Here is a 19,367-nt window from a genome sequence, read left to right as displayed (position 1 = left end):
GAGACGCCACCAGGCAAGCCTGGCACCCCCTCTTGGGTGTTAGGCCGCTGGCCCAGCCGAAACCCTCCCTGGTGGCCCAGTGGACCGAAGTTTAAAAATGGCGAAGGTTCGCCCCTTTAAGTGAAGAGTAGAGATGTGGTGATGCACACGCGTAATGGCGTAATCAGCGCCAGGCTGATGACCGACAGCGGCAGAGTCTCCGTCCCGCCTCCACTTCCGCCCCTCTGGAGTGCTCACCGCCGCACTTCCGCCTGCATTATGATCGACTTCTGGTCCGCTCGAAAAAAAATTGCCAAAGAGCTGAATTTCCCGAAAGAGGCCACCTCATTCACAGCGGCGGAAAAACCACTTCCAGAGCGGTAGGTGCGACCCGTTTTAGGCGGACCTGAATTTCGGCCCCCATATTTCTTCTTCCACCTCCCTTTTACTATTAAGTGATCTGTAGACTGCGCCTCCTATTAATGGTTGATCCTTTATTATCTTTTCATAGAATCATAGAAGTTTACAGCACGGAAGCAGGCCATTTCAGTCCATCGTGTCCATGCAAGTCAACAAGAGGCTATCCAGTCTAATCCCACTTTCCAGCTCTAGGTCTGTAACCCTGCAGGTTACAGCATTTCAAGTGCCCATCCAAGTACTTTTTAAATGTGTTGAGGGTTTTTGCCTCTACCACCCTTTCAGGTAGTGAGTTCCAGACCCACACAACCCTCTGCGTGAAGAAATTTCACCTCAAATCCCCGCTAAACCTTCTACCAATTACTTTAAATTTCTGTCCCCTGGTTGTTGATCCCTCTGCTAAGGGAAATAGGCCCTTTCTATCCACTATATCCAGGACACTCATAATTTTATACACCTCAATGAGGTCTCCCTCAGCTTTCTCTATTCCAAGGAAAATAAACCCAGCCTATCCAATCTGTCCTCATAGCTAAGATTCTCCACTCCCAGCAACATTCTTGTAAATCTGCTCTGCACCCTCTCCACTGCAATCATGTCCTTTCTATAATACAGCGACCAGAACTGCAAGCAGTACTCCAGCTGTGGTCTAACCAGTGTTTTATACAGTTCAAGCATAACCCCCCCACCGCTCTTATATTCTATGCCGCGCAAGCATTCTGTATACCATGTTATCTATCTGGCCTGCTACCTTCAGGGATCTATGGACATGCACTCCAAGATACCCTTGTTCCTCTACACTTCTCAGTGTCATTGTTACCCCTCCCCAAATCCATTACTTCACACTTCTCTAGATTAAATTCCATTTGCCACTGTTCTGCCCACCTGACCAGTTGATTGATATCTTCCTGCAGTCCGCAGCTTTCGTCTTTATTATCAACCAGAGCCGATTTTAGTATCATCTGCAAACTTCTTAATCATACCCCCATATTCAAGTCTAGATCATTGATGTGTACCACAAAAAGCAAGGGACCCTGCAGAACCCCACTGAAAACATTCTTCCAGTCACAAAAACACCCATCAACCATTACCCTTTGCTTTCTGTCTCTGAGCCAATTTTGGATCCAACTTGCCACTTTGCCCTGGACCCCATGGGCTTTTACTTTTGTGACCAGTCTGCCATGTGGGACCTTATCAAATGCCTTGCTAAAATCCATATACATTACATCTTTAACTCTATCCATATGGATTCTATTTTTGTCTTGCTGATAGCTGCATCACGATTTTCTACTGAAAAGGCAATGCAAATTTACCCAAATTGGAGTGGCTGTAAAGATTAAATGGACACGCAAACTGGATTCAAAAGTGCAAATGTTGGAAATACTGGAGTTGGCTAATCAACATCTGTAGAGAGGGGGCGCGGACACGATGGGCCGAAATGGCCTCCTTCCATGCTGTAAATGTGGATGAACAGACAAGTTCGGGATTCTAATTGTAATCTCTCAGCAGACTGGAGACCTGTAACCCTTGTGGGACATGCAGCACAGCTCGGACACCCTCTCGCTAACCTCCACTCGCGCTGCTGACGAGCACCACCGCCGGGACACACACGTGGCGGACTGCAAAAGCTGCCACGCGCTTGCCCCGCAGCCACGTGACACGGGGCTGTCCCGCCAATCATCGACCAGGGGGGCGGAGCTCCGTAAGTTCAAAGGCCTCCCTCTTCAGCGGACGCAGTTCGAAGTGAGTTGGGGAAAATCAAATTAATAACGGACGTCGAGCGTCACTTCGACTCTCGAAGGCTGGAGAACCGAGGCGCCTGACAAGAAGTAAGCGGCGGTAAGCTGGTTATTAGGATAATGTTTATATTCTAATGCGCACCACTTTTGTCGGAGTGCACCTGGCTGAACGGTCGGCGAAAGACGATTGGCGGAGCCGATTTAGCGGCCGAGTGTTAAGGAGGCGATATCGCCGGGTGGCTGTGAGGGGGTGGTATTTATTTTCTCCTATTGTCTTTCTCTCTGTTTGATTTCTGCCCCGTATCCTCCGACCCTCACCCGACCCCGTCTGTTTGTGTGTAACGGCAGAGGGATGCTTGACGGGCGCGTCCGCCAATCAGGGCGCGCGTCGTCACAGAGGCCGCTCGGAAAAGTCCGGGGCTGCGCCAATCAGAGAGGAGTGTGGGCGGTCCCTGCGGCCGCGGCGCTCTCGAGAGCCCGGCCAAATGGGCAAAAAAAAGACTTGCATTTATATAGCGCCTTTCACGAGCACTGGACATCTCAAAGTGCTTTGCAGCCAATGAAGTGTAATCAGTGTTGCAATGTGGGAAGCGCAGCAGCCAATTTACGCACAGCAACTCCTACAAACTGCAATGTGATAATGACCAGATAATCTGTTATGGTCATGTTGATTGAAGAATATATATTGGCCTGGACACCAGGGATAACTCCCCTGTCCTTTGAAATAGTGCAATGGGATCTTTTACATCCACCTGAGAGGGCAGATGGGGCCTCGGTTTAACGTCTCCTCCGAAAGGCGGCACCTCCAACAGTACAGCACTCCCTCAGCACTGCACTGGAGTGTCAGCCTAGATTTATGTACTCAAGTCTCTGGAGTGGGACTTGAACCCACAACCTTCTGACTCGGAGGCGAAAGTGCTGATTAAAGTTGAGGTTTGGAATGAAAGCTACTAGAAATGTTACCTTGAAGCCAGATATACAAACACGTGCTTGTGTATTCAAACTTTGGCACTTACCTCAGCCAAGGTGAAACCACTGTCCCATAGAGTATGATATATGTTCATTCTATGGTTGGGAAGTTGCTGACGGTGTCTTTTATGGTAAATTGTGATGGTCTTCACCATGCAACTTGGGAGGAGTTCCTGGTATGTGCCGTCTGGCTGGCTAGAAAGAAATATTTGCATATGTGATGAGCCTTATCCTATCTCTACCAAATGTTTCTGTGCTTTACATGAATTGAAATGGAGTCATTGTTATAGGCACATATGGCACCCAATTTGCACATAACAATATCCTTAAAACAGCAATAAAATAAATGACTTTTTTGGTAAGTGCTGGGCTCAATTCTAGATTAGGCAATTGATTAATCATCAGTTAGTGACTACCTTCTTCGAGAAGGGAGGTGAATTGGCTCTTGCGATTGGAATGGACTCTGTGACTGTGTCTTGACAATTAGGTCCCTGATCCATGTTGGTCTGCAGTACCCCAGAATACTGCTCAGGAATGACCAGTCAGCTTGGTTTGTTGGAACTTCAGCTTTGATTTTGTGTCAACCAGTGTCTTAAGTTCACTGAATGTAAGCAAGGGAGTCACTGAATACTCCAAATGGCTTAGAAACATAGAAAATAGGTGCAGGAGTAGGCCATTCGGCCCTTTGAGCCGGGACCACCATTCAATATGATCATGGCTGATCATTCACCTCAGTACCCCTTTCCTGCGTTTTCTCCATACCCCTTGATCCCTTTAGCCGTAAGGGTCATATCTAACTCCCTCTTGAATATATCTAACGAACTGGCCTCAACAACTTTCTGTGGTAGAGAATTCCACAGGTTAACAACTCTGAGTGAAGAAGTTTCTCCTCACCTCGGTCCTAAATGGCTTACCCCTTATCCTTAGACTGTGACCCCTAGTTCTGGACTTCCCCAGTATCGGGAACATTCTTCCTGCCTCTAACCTGTCCAATCCTGTCAGAATTTTATATGTTTCTATAAGATCCCCTCTCATTCTTCTAAACTCCAGTGAATACAGGCCCAGTCGATCCAGTCTCTCCTCATGTCAGTCCTGCCATCCCGGGAATCAGTCTGGTGAACCTTTGCTGCACTCCCTCAATAGCAAGAATGTCCTTCCTCAGATTAGGAGACCAAAACTGAACACAATATTCCAGGTGAGGCCTCACCAAGGCCCTGTACAACTGTAGTAAGACCTCCCTGCTCCTATACTCAAATCCCCTAGCTATGAAGGCCAACATGTCATTTGCCGCCTTCACCGCCTGCTGTGTCTGCATGCCAACTTTCAATGACTGATGTACCATGACACCCAGGTCTCGTTGCATCTTCCCTTTTCCTAATCTGTCGCCATTAAGATAATATTCTATCTTCGTGTTTTTGCCACCAAAGTGGATAACCTCACATTTATCCACATTATACTGCATCTGCCATGCATTTGCCCATTCATCTAATCTGTCCAAGTCACCCTGCAGCCTCTTAGCATCCTTCTCACAGCTCACACCGTCACCAAGCTTAGTGTCATCTGCAAACTTAGAGATATTACACTCAATTCCTTCATCTAAATCATTGATGTATGTTGTAAATAGCTGGGGTCCCAGCACTGAACCCTGCGGCTTCTCTGCCTCTCCTCCTTTAAGGCATTCCTTCAAAGAAAGACTTGCATTTATATAGTGCCTTTCACGACCACTGGATGTCTCAAAGCGCTTCACAGCAAATGAAGTATATTTGGAATGTAGTCACTGTTGTAATGTGGGAAACGTGGCTGCCATTCTGCGTACAGCAAGCTCCCACAAACAGTAATGTGATCATGACCAGATAATCTGCTTTTGTGATGTTGATTGAGGGATATATATTGGCCAGGACACCAGGGTTAACTCACCTGCTCTTCTTCGAAATAGTGCCATGGGATCTTTTACGTCAACCTGAGAGCAGACGGGGCCTCGGTTTAATGTCTCATCTGAAAGACAAAACCGACCTCTCTAACCAAGTTTTTGGCCACCTGTCCAAATATCTCCTTATGTGGCTCAGTGGCAAATTTTGTTTGATGATCACTCCAGTGAATCACCTAATTTTACTATGTTCTATAATGCAAGATTATTGTTGTTAATACAAACTGAAATAGTAAATGGACATAAAATCTAGCCAAAGTGCACTATGGGTGGAAAATCTAGCCGAATTTGTCTTGCAGTATCATGTGGGTAACTTGAACTAAAGAACACATTTAAAAAAAAAAAGACAGCTACAATTAAATAAATAATTAATACAATACCCCATTTAACTTTAATCTGGCTAATTGTTTTATAAAAATCATTTGGATTCAATTTTTTTAATCAAAACACATAAAATTCTCATCTCTGTTGGGAAATTATATAATTTCAGATGGAGGCTATCTGTTCCCAGGTTAAGCTACCTCAGGATACAAAAGTATTTAATGTTTTGTACAAAGTTAAGGGTTTCAACAGTTTAATGCTCCTTTGTTGGAATAAACTCCTAATGTGTCATTGTTATACAGGATCTGCATCATGTTATACTGGAGTAGAATTGTGAGGTGCTGCTTCGTCGGGTTCTTGTGTCTTGTACTATGGGGCAGGCAGCATCCGTTCGCAACTCTAGCTCAAGATCATCCACCGCATGATTCTGAAATCACTGAGGGTCATCGACCGAACATTCGTCTAGATAAGAACCTTGTTCAGGACAAAGAGTATGTAACTCACTGTTTCTACAGTACAGAGATTAAATTAGAGTAAAGGAGTTTTCTCTTTGTGTAATGCAGTAATTCCATTTTAATTTCCCAGATGTTGCTAAGTTAATCAGCAGTTTTACACTTGACAGAATCTGTTAATTTGGATTTTTTTCTCTTCATTTTTGCTTTGCATCATGACTTTGGCATGTTTCATGTTGTACCTTTTGTTGGCTGACAACTTCATACATTTGTCTTTCCCTCCAGAAAAGATTTAATTGCCCTGTAGCGTACTTGCTCTGTTTCATGCTTTTTTTTCCTCATCCTCCCCCCTAAAACAATTTTATTAGCCCTTCTGAGGCCTCAATCAGTTTAATTTAGAAATCACCTTCTGGGAGATTTCCTTGACACTACCTAGCTGCACAACTATGGGACCTTGGGAACAGGATGAAAATTGATGCAAAATTTTGCACTAATTCTGTAATGATTACTGTGACACACTGGGGTCTCGATATGCTGCGCTACCATGCCACCCGTTAAAAATCTTCAGCACTTCAATGAATTAAGACAAGAAAAATGTTTACTATCTTGCTGAAAAGACTAAAATGGGAGAAATAGCACTAGGATTTCAGCATACAGTAGAAATTGTAAGCATGTGAAATGTTATAATGTGACTACTTTTATTGTGTACTTTTTCCAATTATAGAGTTTATCCCTCCAAGCTTTGGTTGTGTCTGGGAAATGTATTTTGAGCACAATAATACTGAGGTGAAGTATTGGTATTGGTGAAAGTAATTTGAACTGATCCTACAACATGTAAAGTGTATTGGTCTTTTTATCCAAAATCTGTAGTGACCGCAGTGGCTTGCTACAATATTACACCCTGTTTTCTCTCTGCCCCCTCCTTAAAAGACATAAGGGTGGATGCACCTGTGGCCATTTACAGGTGGCCATTTGGGTATCTTAATAGGACAGTGCACATTAGGTGGATGCACCTGTGAGGAAAGAGCTACTTGAATGTTTTTGCTTGTCTCTGTATATCGCTCACCCTTTCTTCCCCTTTCCCCCATTCCATTTCCTTGGCTCAATAACAGGCCTCCTCTGTGGCTGGGCCGTGTGCCTAAAAAGCAGGGAGGAAACGGAAGTGCAGCTGCAGACCTGAGATGTGTAGCTGTGTCTTGGTTGCTGACGTGGAGCTAAGATCCCAAACATCTCATTGTTCTGAAGGATGCTAGACAAATTTGAAACATGGCTGCATTTTTGGTTTACTCTCAGGATTGTTGCATAAGAACATAATAAGAACGTAAGAAATAGGAGCAGGAGAAGGCCATACGGCTCCTCGAGCCTGCTCCGCTATTTAATATGATCATGGCTGATCCGATCATGTACTCAGGTCCACTTCCCTGCCCACTCTCTATAACCCCTTATTTCGTTATCATTTAAGAAACTGTCTATTTCTGTCTAAATTTATTCAATGTCCCAGCTTCCATAGCTTTCTAAGGCAGCGAATTCCACAGATCCACAACCCTCAGAGAAAAAATGTCTCCTCATTTCAGTTTTAAATGGGCGGCTCCTTATTCTAAGATTATGCCCTCTAGTTCTAGTCTCCCCCATCAGTGGAAATATTCTCTCTGCATCCACCTTGTCAAGCCCCCTCATAATCTTCTGAATTCCAATGAGTAGAGGCCCAACCTACTCAACTTTTCCTCATAAGTCAACCCCCTCATCTCTGGAATCAACTTTGTGAACCTTCTCTGAACTGCCTCCAAAGCAACTTTCGTAAATATGGAAACCAAAACTGCACGCAGTATTCCAGGTGTGGCCTCACCAATACCCTGTACAATTGTAGCAAGACTTCCTTTTGTTTTTATACTCCATCCCCTTTGCAATAAAGGCCAAGATTCCATTGGCCTTCCTGATCACTTGCTGTACCTGCATACTAACCTTTTGTGTTTCATGCACAAGTACCCCCAGGTCCTGCTGTACTGCAGCACTTTGCAATCCTTCTCCATTTAAATAATAACTTGCTCTTGGATTTTTTCCACCTAATTGCATTTTCCAACATTATTACTCCATCTGCCAAATTTTTGCCCACTCACTGAGACTATCTGTTTTTTTGCAGATTTTGTGTGTCCTCGCACATTACTTTTCCTCCTGGTTAAATAGGAAATTAACGCAATAGTAAGGAAGTACATTAGCTTGGATGATGTGGAATCTGTATGGGTGGAGCTGCGGAATACCAAAGGGAAGAAAACGCAAGTGGGAGTTGTGTACAGACCACCAAACCGTAGTAGTGAGGTTGGGGACAGCATCAAACAAGAAATTAGGGATGCGTGCAATTAAGGTACAACAGTTATCATGGGCGACTTGAATCTACATATAGATTGGGCTAACCAAACTGGTGGCAATACAGTGGAGGAGGATTTCCTGGAGTGTATTAGGGATGGTTTTCTAGACCAGTATGTCGAGGAACCAACTAGAGGGCTGGTCATTCTAGACTGGATGATGTGTAATGAGAAAGGACTAATTAGCAATCTTCTTGTGCGAGGCCCCTTGGGGAAGAGTGACCATAATATGGTAGAATTCTTTATTAAGATGGAGAGTGACACAGTTAATTCAGAGACTAGGGTCCTGAACTTAAGGAAAGGTAACTTCATAAGAACATAAGAATTAGGAACAGGAGTAGGCCATCTAGCCCCTCGAGCCTGCTCCGCCATTCAACAAGATCATAGCTGATCTGGCCGTGGACTCCGCTCCACTTACCCGTCCGCTCCCCATAACCCTTAATTCCCTTATTGGTTCGATGGTATGAGACGTGAATTGGCTAGAATAGACTGGTGAATGATACTTAAAAGGTTGACGGTGGATAGGCAATGGCAAACATTTAAAGATCACATGGATGAACTTCAACAATTGTACATCCCTGTCTGGAGTAAAAATAAATTGGGAAGGTGGCTCAACCATGGCTAACAAGGGAAATTAAGGTTAGTGTTAAATCTAAGGAAGAGGCATATAAATTGGCCAGAAAAAGCAGCAAACCTGAGGACTGGGAGAAATTTAGAATTCAGCAGAGGAGGACAAAGGGTTTAATTAGGAGGGGGAAAATAGAGTATGAGAGGAAGCTTGCTGGGAACATAAAAACTGACTGCAAAAGCTTCTATAGATATGTGAAGAGAAATAGATTAGTGAAGACAAATGTAGATCCCTTGCAGTCAGATTCAGGTGAATTTATAATGGGGAACAAAGAAATGGCAGACCAATTGAACAAATACTTTGGATCTGTCTTCACGAAGGAAGACTCAAACAACCTTCTGGAAATACTAGGGGACCGAGGGTCTAATGAGAAGGAGGAACTGAAGGAAATCCTTATTAGACGGGTAATTGTGTTAGGAAAATTGATGGGATTGAAGGCCAATAAATCCCTGAGGCCTGATAGTCTGCATCCCAGAGTATTTAAAGAAGTGGCCCTGGAAATAGTGGATGCATTGGTGAACATTTTCCAACAGTCTATCGAATCTGGATCAGTTCCTAGCTAATGTAACACCACTTTTTAAAAAAGTAGGGAGACAAAACAGGTAATTATAGACCGGTTAGCCTGACATCAGTATTGGGGAAAATGTTGTAATCGATTATTAAAGATGAAATAGCAGTGCATTTGGACAGCAGTGACAGGATCGGTCCAAATCAGCATGGATTTATGAAGGGGAAATCATGCTTGATAAATCTTCTAGAATTTTTTGAGGATGTAACTAGTAGTGTGGACAAGGGAGAACCAGTGGATGTGGTGTATTTGGACTTTCAAAAAGCTTTTGACAAGGTCCCACACAAGAGATTGATGTGCAGAATTAAAACACATGGTATTGGGGGTAATGTACTGACGTGGATAGAGAACTGGTTGACAGATAGGAAGCAGAGAGTCGGGATAAAGGGGTCCTTTTCAGAATGGCAGGCAGTGACTAGTGGGGTGCCGCAGGGCTCTGTGCTGGGACCGCAGCTATTTACAATATACAATAATGATTTTAGATGAAGGAATTGAGTGTAATCTCTCCAAGTTTGCAGATGACACTAAGCTGGGTGGCGGTGACGGTGTGAGCTTTGAGGAGGACCTTAAGAGGCTGCAGGGTGACTTGGACAGGTTAGGTGAGTGGGCAAATGTATGGCAGATGCAGTATAATGTGGATAAATGTGAGGTTATCCACTTTAGCAAAAAGACAAAACAGAATATCTGAATGGCGACAGATTAGGAAAAGGGGAGGTGCAACGAAACCTGGGTGTTATGGTACATCAGTCATTCAAAGTTGGCATGCAGGTACAGCAGGCGGTGAAGAAGGCAAATGGTATGTTGGCCTTCATAGCTAGGGGATTTGAGTATAGGAGCAGGGAGGTCTTACTGCAGTTGTACAGGGCGTTGGTGAGGCCTCACCTGGAATATTGTGTTCAGTTTTGGTCTCCTATTCTGAGGAAGGACATTCTTGCTATTGAGGGAGTGCAGCAAAGGTTCACCAGACTGATTCCCAGGATGTCAGGACTGACATATGAGGAGAGACTAGATCGACTGGGTCTGTATTCACTGGCGTTTAGAAGGATGAGAGGGGATCTCATAGAAACATGTAAAATTTTGACTGGACTGGACAGGTTAGATGTGGGTAGAATGTTCCCGATGTTGGGGAAGTCTAGAACCAGGAGACACAGTCTAAGGATAAGAGGTAAGCCATTTAGGACTGAGATGAGGAGAAAATTCTTCACTCCGAGAGTTGTTGACCTGTGGAATGCTCTACCGCAGAGAGTTGTTGATGCCAGTTCCTTGGATATATTCAAGAGGGAGTTAGATGTGGCCCTTGCAGTTAAAGGGATCAAGGGGTATGTAGAGAAAGCAGGAAAGGGGTACTGAGGTGAATGATCAGCCATGATCATATTGAATGGTGGTGCAAGCTCGAAGGGCCGAATGGCCTACTCCTGCACCTATTTCTATGGCCCCAAGTTTCCACATGATTTGCTCCTGATTTTTAGGAGCAACTGGTGTAGAACCGAGTATCTTAGAAATCGGAATTCTCCACATTTAATTTTCTGCAGTTCTAGTCAGGTAGAACAGTTTCACTTTGGAACAGAATATTTTTTTCAAAAGGGGGCATGTCCAGCCACTGACTCCTGATTTCAAAGTTTCCACAGTGAAAACGTACTCCAAACTAACTTCGAATGGAGTAAGTGAAGATTTTTGTACGCTTGAAAAAACTTTGTCTACACTTTAAAAAATCAGGCGCAGGTTACAAATCAGACGTAGGGAATGGTGGGGGGGGGGGGTGTTTAAAGGGAAGTTTACAAACATTAAACACTTCAGTTTTACAAATAAAGAGCCATCATCAATAATAAATGATAAATACATCAATAAATCAATCAAAAAATTAATAAATATAATTTTTTTAAATCAATAAATAAAACATTTTCTACTTACCGACTGCAGCACCGGGAGCTTGGTGGGGAAGGAGAAGGGGGAGGGAGGCTGAACGGGCCGGGCCTGAGACTTCGGGCAGGGCCTGTTCCCAGCACCAGATTTACAGGTAGGTGGTGTCGGGTCGGGGGGGTGGTGGGAGGGAGGGAAGTAGGTTCGGGTCGGGGGGAGGGAGGGAGGTCAGGTCGGATCCAGTCCGGAGGCGGGAGGTGGGGGTGGGGGAGCGGGTGTCTGGTCCGGTCCAGGGGGGGGAGCGGGTGTCGGGTCCGGGGGGGGGGGGGGGGGTGTCTGGTCCGGTCCGGGGGGGGGTTGGGAGCGGGTGTCGGATCCGGGGGCGGAGGCGGGAAGCAGGAGTCGGGTCGGGAGGAAGCAGGAGCTGGCCGTGGGAGGAGCCTTATTCACGCAGCCCCAGTGAGACCATTCGGCCAGGGCTAGGGGCTGCGTGCTTCGGGCCCCTCCCACACAGTTTCGGGCGCCTGGAGTTACTGCACTTGTGTGCCCACTGTAGCGCACATGTGCAGAGGTCCCGGCACTGTTTTCAGAGCAGGGACCTGGCTCCGCCCCCCCACAGCTCCTGCTGCGCTGCGCCGAGGGCCAGAGGACCTGCAGGGAGGTGGAGAATACGGAGGGGTTTTTTTTGGCGCCGTTTTCGGCGCGAAGGGCGCCTTTTTCGCCGCGTGTGGAAACTTGGGGCCTATGTTTCTATCTTTGTATTGTCGGCAAACTTGGCTATGTTACACTCAGTCCCTTCTTCCAAGTCGTTAATATAGATTATATCACGTACCAGATATCTTCAGGTGCAATCAGGCTGGGACATCTGACAATCATAGCCATCACAAAATGAGGCAGAATGGCAGGAACATCGCCCACCTCATTATAATAAAGACGCTGGGCCTGCACCTTGTCCAGGTGCAGGCCCAGTTATATCAGCAAGCGGAGCTCCAGGAAATCTTGACAATATAGTATAGGTGAGGATCTGACATAATGGCTCTCTGCTGCATTTTTCCTTTTCCCTGTGTCTGGGGAATGCCAGTTTTGTTGTTCCTCTCGGATGTAGGGAAGAGGAAAGTCTACCCTTTCACCTTTCGGAACTTGTAGATGCTTGTGACCGGCATAAATTATAGTGGTCACCAGGTCAGTCAATGAGCAACTACATAAAACAATGTGTTTTATTTACCTTATTCGTGGAATGAAATGTTGATCTCAAGTCATTATTAGGCTATCTGGTTTTTATTTTATTATTGTTGATATTCCTGTGCTTATTTTGCCCCTTTTCTTGGATTTGCAATTTTTTTTTCTGTACCTTCTATCAAAACAAAATTGCATTACTAGACCGGCTATTTTTTGTTTCAAGATGTGGAATTGCAGCCAATAAGTCGAGTGCAAATAACTATTCTGTGCTGTAATTCTGTTACTTTGAAGGAAGCTTAGAAATTTACTCAGAAGTATTTGAAGCAATACAAATGATTTTGAAATTGGATTAAAAGATCTGCACTACAGATGTCGACAAATGCCAGTTTTCAAAATATTTCGATTAGGGAGGAGAGTTTGGATGTTATTAGTTTAACCAGAAAGCTTAATTATTTTCAAGCTCTGTATTGACCTTGTGCAAGAACATGCTTGGCTGAAATGATTTAAAGAATGATTAACATTCCAGAAAGTTAAAAAGCATTATTTCTCTCCTTTTGGTGTAGGAACATTACATTTCATCCCTCTCTGAATTCTTTTGCATTCCTCCTGCTCCATCATTTGCAGCTGTGCCTTCAACTTTCTTGACCCTACACTCTGACATTCCCACCCTTAACATCTCCAGCTCTCCACTCCCCTCTTCTTTTAAGCCCTTCCTTAAAACCTACCCCACCCACCTCTTGTTCATCCCCTCTTAATGTCTCCTTGGGCTCGGCATTCATTTTTGTCTAATAATGCCTCTGCTGTGCCTTGGCATGTTTTTCTACAATCAAGAGAGTAAATACAAGTTGTTGGAACTTCATGTCTCGGACCTCCCTGTGAAATGTTGGTGTTGAAAATGTTAGATTTCTTTTTGCCGTATGTCAATGAGATATGAGGGGAATGTATTTAGCCACAGAATATCTTTCCATGATTGCAGAACAAACGTTTATCATGGCAGAAATGATACTGCAGTTCTCAATCAAATATTTTACTGTTTTTAAATAGATGAACTGCTTGTAATGAATGTGGTTTTATTAATTTTGCAGTCATATTATGGAGCATTTAGATGGTGTGATAGACAAACCAGAATCTGAGATGTCACCACAAGAACTTCAACTTCATTACTTCAAAATGCATGATTATGATGGGAATAATCTTCTTGATGGATTGGAATTAATATCAGCCATTACACATGTACACAAAGAGGTAATTACTGTTACTGAGAACATGCATCAGTCCTCTCTGGTTTAGTAGCTGAAATCTGTTAAACTTGGTACAGACTGGGGATCCAACCTAAAACTTTCCTAGTCTGTATGACTTGGCTATTCACTGGAACTGAAAGTGATTAGCAGATTCTTTTGAAATCTCACTATGTTTGTTTATTCAAGTACATTCATTGCATACACGTTACATTTTGACCAATGTGCATTACCGTACATTTCTCAGTATTAAATTTCATTTCCCATTAAATCTGAGTGAACGTTGTGTACACTCCTTTTTAAAAGTACAGTATATTAAAAATTGGTACATTTTAGTTCTTCTTCGTCTACTCGCCACATTCTTAGCTTCCAGTTATGCTGCAATACCAGTATGAGACTGATGCCTGTACAGCTGAAAGTGCAACTGGCACAACCCAAGTTGAACTGCAGGCTGAGCCTGCTTGCACACACATCAGAGCTCCATTTACTAGTAAATATTCAAAAAGGGTGGATGGCATTTTCTCATAACTATAAAACATGCAATGCTAAATTAAGTACCTTGGCAGCCCAACAGTCTGAGCTAGAGTTGTATTCTATCCACTATAAATTACAGAGACCTCCTGGAGGGGAAGGTGTCTCATTGCTTAGTTACGTTGTGCTTTTTTTTATCAGGACCCAAGTTATACAGCCAATTTAGCAGTGATGTGCATCTGAAAGTGCGTTTCATCAATGCAAAAGTGGCAGTATATAACTGCAGCCTGGTAACATGGTTCACAATTTCCTTAATTGCAAATGATTGTGTGCATATTCTAGCATGCTTTATACTGGAAGTGTAAATATTGAACCAGTTAAAGTACTTGGCTGCTAATTGTAATTTAATGAAACAAAAACAGAAAATGTTGGAAGTACAGATCAGTTGGTGTCTGTAAAGAGAAAGAGGTTAATATTTCTGGTGCAAGACTCTTCCACAGGTCTTCATTTGTAATTATTGTCTGCTTCTCTTTGGCAGAACCCATTAAAATGTATAATTATAACTGACTATACATGCCACTATCAATTTGAAATCACACAAAATGTTTAAACTTGCTGACTTGCTATTTCAGTTAGGCAAATTGTGTGATTTAATTGCTTGTGTCCTTCACACATTTTTATACTTTGTTGTCTGATTGTGTATTTCGTTTGTGTTGCCTTTCTGTGCAGGAAAGTGGTGGCCAAGGACAGCCCATGCGTGAGGAAGAAATCGTTAGTTTAATTGATGATGTTTTAAGAGATGATGATAAGAATAATGATGGATACATTGATTATGCTGAGTTTGCAAAATCACTAGAGTAGAAAGGATGCACAAACAATGGAGTTATAGTTACCATTTTCTGACAGCTATAGTGGAAGCAGTTAAATATATTTTTTATTATTGGTGGAGGTCAGTTAACTTTATTTTCTTAACAGCTGAGCCAATCATAGTTTACCAGTCACTCTAAACCAGAAGGTTTTAACTTTTCTGTACAGAATTGTAAACTCAGATTTTTAAAAATTTCACTGGATACTTATGAATATTTTTGTGCAATTAAAAAAAAAGAAACTTGTACAAGGATAGTGGTGTTACTGTTATTCTAATATTTCAATATTTGTGAAGTTTTGCAGTGGAGACGTTTATACAGTAAATTAAACTGATGAAACTGAAATTTGTGCAATTTAAAAAATAAACTTGTACAAGGACAGTAGTGTTAACGTTACTATCCTAATATTTCAATATTTTGTGAAATTTAGCAGTGGAAACATTTATGCTATAAATAAAACAGTAATGAAACTCTGAAGTAGACATGACACTTTAGATCATCACAATGAAATGATGGGTATTTAAAAAGTGATCACTTTCTTTAGAATTGCTCCTGCGCGGTAAAGGGCAAGTCAATGAATTAGAAAATTACTTTTTAAAATTAAGTATCTTGATGTTTAATATATGGTTTCATTGCCTGCAATTTAAATGTGGGTGCCCAATAAATGTACTAGTTATTTTGTGTATTACTGTACATATAATCAAAATTGGTACGAGGTAGTATGTGTGAAGTAAACCTTTTAAATTGTAGGATGTTTTAGTTTCAGGAGCCCAACTATCATCTTTAGTGAAACATCCAACAAGACAGTCACAGATGTGACCCTTTATTCAGCTCAGTCTTCAACATCCATCGTCTCTCGCATTCAATGCAAACTTCTGACTTGCATATAAAATTCATTTTACATTGTCAAATTACCTAGAGAAAAATGTATATGTAGTGTAAAGTTGTAACTGAGTAACCTTGCTGTTAATCTACTTTTTGAGTTGAATAAGGCTTTAAACTGTTCAAGGCCAGCAGTAGAATGGTTTTGGTATACCATTCAATTATGGTAGGACATGTTTGCACTGATCATTCTTCACATTTAGTTCCTAGTTTCTGCTGAACTGTCAAAAGAAGCAGAATGAAGATTATGTGCTCCCAGACTGATTAACCAGTTGTGTGGTAATTTGTGATCTAGAATGTCAGTGTTTGCTTGAAAGTTATACATTTATAAGAACCAGCACAGGTAGCTTCATGTTGTTGTATTTTATATCTAGAAAATGTATTTGTTTTAAAATTGAGCTTATTGAAAAGATTGAGTCTCATTAACATTTGCTGGAACCTGTTCATGTTCCACTTCAGCAATGCACCTTTCAACTGGTGATGATCCTGGTGAGTAGAGCAGTGGTTGGCATCTATAACAAATTCCAGCCTTGAAATTACACTGTTTGCACTTTAGTGTACAAGCACTTAGTGTGTTATGACATATCTATTATAACAAGTATTAAAATAAATGAATTAAATAGACAGATGAATTTCATACTGATAGTGTTCATGTAATAGTCACACGGCACAATTTCAAAACCTCATGGGAAATTTATATGAAAAAATGTACTTCTGGATTGGGACTTTCAGATACACATTGGATCAAAGAATTTTCTCACTGCATTTAAATGTCTTGGAGCATTTAAATGTGCTACCTCACTCCTTTCCCTTCCAGATGCATCACTTAATAGGCTGAATAATAACATAACTGTATTTGGTTTTAACCAGTTATAGCATGACACTTTTTAACATGATGCACCATGTAGTGTTCACACTTCTATTTGAGGACAAGCTGGCTAGCTATCTGAGAGTGACACAAATGCCTTATTAGTGTCTATAAAATATATATATATATATATATATATAATCTCTTTAAAATTACCTTATTAGATCATCTGACTGTTTTGTCTCCTAGCTTACAACATTTTGTTCCAATCTTTTAAATATAAAATTGCTGATTTCAGCTGGGGTATTGGTGGACTTGCTGCATTTGGTCTTGGCAAAAGATATTGTAGTGAAGTTATTCTGTGCATTTAGCTCATCCTCTCATAGAAAGCTACAATTTTCTGTTATATTATCTAATTTCCTCTTGAATGACTCCAGAGTTTTTATCTCTTCAATTTTTTTATTGATCACTTTTTGTATATGAAGAAATAATTTCTGGCAACAATCCTAAACTAGAGGAAGAAAGTCAGCCAGGGGTCCTGTTCTTATGACCTTTTCTTTATGTATGTGTGGGGATGTTGGTTGAGGAAATGATTTGGTCCAGTTGTTAATGGGTGGTCAAAAAGCCCACTGCATGTCTAGGCTCAGAAATTAAGAATGGCCACTTGAGACGGGTTGGGAGGCGTATCACAGGGCTGTCGCTGTTGGAACTGTACCCCAGCATAAGTTGCCACCATCAGGATAGAAGAGAAAAAAGAAAACTGGCAAAAAAAAATCCAGCAGTAATTACAATATTTTCTGTTGTAAAGGAAATGAAAGTCAGTTGGTTTAATGGGAATTGCTACTACTGTGAGAAACAGGGAAGAATCTTAACTCAATTTCATAAACATAAGAAATAATGGAATTCTGGGGCCTAACCAATGTCTTACAAAGGTTTAGCATAACGTCCTTGCTTTCGTACTTTATGCCTCTATTTATAAAGCCAGGATTTCCATATGCCTTCACAGCCTTCTCAACTTGTAGCTTGTACCTTCTGAGAGGCTGTCTGTGAACCCTGCTATAAATGGCAGCTGAGATGCTGCTTTTATCTTCCTTTGTCTTCACAGGAAAGAGAACTATAAGTGGGGCACTGTATCAAGATTTATTCAGTGAATATCTGCTTCACCGGGTAATTGATGAGCTGGAATGAATGGAAAAGTCTGAATATCTGCTTTCACATAGAAACCTTTCCTCACATGTATATTCCAAGTTATGGGATATTTTGAAATAGATTATTCTAAGTAAACGACTGATTTTTTTTTTTGTTGCAGTTTTATTCCAATTTTTTTTTTTAATAAACCTGATTTGTACAGTAGTTTATAACCAGAGGTATAAAGTCAGTTAGAGTGTAACCAGAGCAGCCATTGACGACGAGATCCAACAGCGCCTCCAGTTCAGCCTTCGGCCGCCTGAGGAAAAGAGTGTTTAAAGACCAGACCCTCAAAACTGCCACCAAGCTCATGGTCTACAGGGCTGTAGTAATACCTGCCCTCTTGTATGGCTCAGAAACATGGACCATGTGCAGTAAACACCTCCAGTCGCTGGAGAAATACCACCAACGATGTCTCTACAAATCCCCTGGGAGGACAGACGCACCAACATTAGCGTCCTTGACCAGCCAAACATCCCCAGCATTGAAGCACTGACCACACTTGATCAGCTCCGCTGGGCAGGCCACATAGTTCGCATGCCAGACACGAGACTCCCAAAGCAAGCACTCTACTCGGAACTCTTTCACGGCAAACGAGCCAAAGGTGGGCAGCGGAAACATTACAAGGACACCCTCAAAGCCTCCCTGATAAAGTGCAACATCCCCACTGACACCTGGGAGACCCTGGCCAAAGACCGCCCTAAGTGAAGGAAGTGCATCCGGGAGGGCGCTGAGCACCTCGAGTCTCATCGCCAAGAGCAGAAATTAAGCGCAGGCAGTGGAAAGAGCATGCGGCAAGCCAGTCCCACTCACCCCTCAATGACTATTTGCCCCACCTGTGGCAGAGACTGTGGTTCTCGTATTGGACTGTACTGCCACCTAAGAATTCATGTTAAGAGTGGAAGCAAGTCTTCCTTGATTCTGAGGGACTGCCTATGATGATGATGATATTTATCCATTAGTCCCAAAAGGTCCAGATTTACTATTTCTAGTGTATTTATCGGCAACATTAGGAGCTTTTTGCTTACCCTTTGTGATACTTTATGCACAGGGTCACACTAGTTTGTAGGTAGTGATGACTTGCCTGCAATCCTTTGAGCTGGGCACAAAGAAAGGTGTCTGGTAAAGATATAATATTTGATCATCCCTATGTCTAATTATCCTTATAACTCTATTCTGTTTCCAAAGAGATCATTTTCAATTTTTAATTGAGGCAACAAATGAATCTTAATTTAAAGTCTTGTTTGAACTAATGTCATCTACTTTCTATGCTCACAACGTTCTGCTAAAAGCAACATTAGCACACACCACTGAAAAAAAATTCTTCATAGATTATTAAATAGCCATGTGTCTAATGCCAATAAAATATTTGAAAAAACTTTTTAATTTCCTTTTATATGTGGCAACACTTTTGTAAAAAAAAGTATCACCAAACTACACAGCAAGAGAAATGAAGACATGCCATTGACAATATATGTGACAAAAATCAAGCGTTTTTAAACATTTTATCGAGTT

The 19,367-nt window shown here is 42.2% G+C and overlaps 1 protein-coding gene across 3 annotated transcripts; it reads left to right on the top strand.

Annotated features, from left to right (window-relative positions):
- The first annotated feature begins 2,089 nt into the window (after positions 1 to 2,089).
- mcfd2 (multiple coagulation factor deficiency 2, ER cargo receptor complex subunit) lies at positions 2,090 to 19,280 on the top strand. 3 transcript variants are annotated; one of them, XR_011595003.1, is made up of 5 exons: positions 2,090 to 2,232; positions 5,652 to 5,840; positions 13,485 to 13,644; positions 14,838 to 16,345; positions 17,770 to 19,262. XR_011595003.1 is itself a non-coding variant. In XM_070889370.1 (4 exons), exons 2-4 carry the CDS (start codon positions 5,662 to 5,664, stop codon positions 14,967 to 14,969), a joined length of 471 nt encoding a protein of 156 aa, XP_070745471.1. In that variant the 5' UTR covers positions 2,090 to 2,222; positions 5,652 to 5,661; the 3' UTR covers positions 14,970 to 19,280. The 3 variants fall into 3 exon arrangements, 2 of the variants coding, with proteins under 2 accessions (XP_070745471.1, XP_070745470.1); XM_070889370.1 differs by having other exon boundaries at positions 2,090 to 2,222; positions 14,838 to 19,280; XM_070889369.1 differs by having other exon boundaries at positions 14,838 to 19,279.
- Positions 19,281 to 19,367: the final 87 nt, after the last annotated feature.

This window comes from Pristiophorus japonicus, chromosome 9 (genome assembly GCF_044704955.1).
Source record: "Pristiophorus japonicus isolate sPriJap1 chromosome 9, sPriJap1.hap1, whole genome shotgun sequence".
Lineage (NCBI taxonomy): Eukaryota > Metazoa > Chordata > Chondrichthyes > Pristiophoridae > Pristiophorus > Pristiophorus japonicus.
The sequence above is the reverse complement of the archived record's forward strand: the minus strand, read 5'-3'. Positions and strand labels throughout refer to the sequence as shown.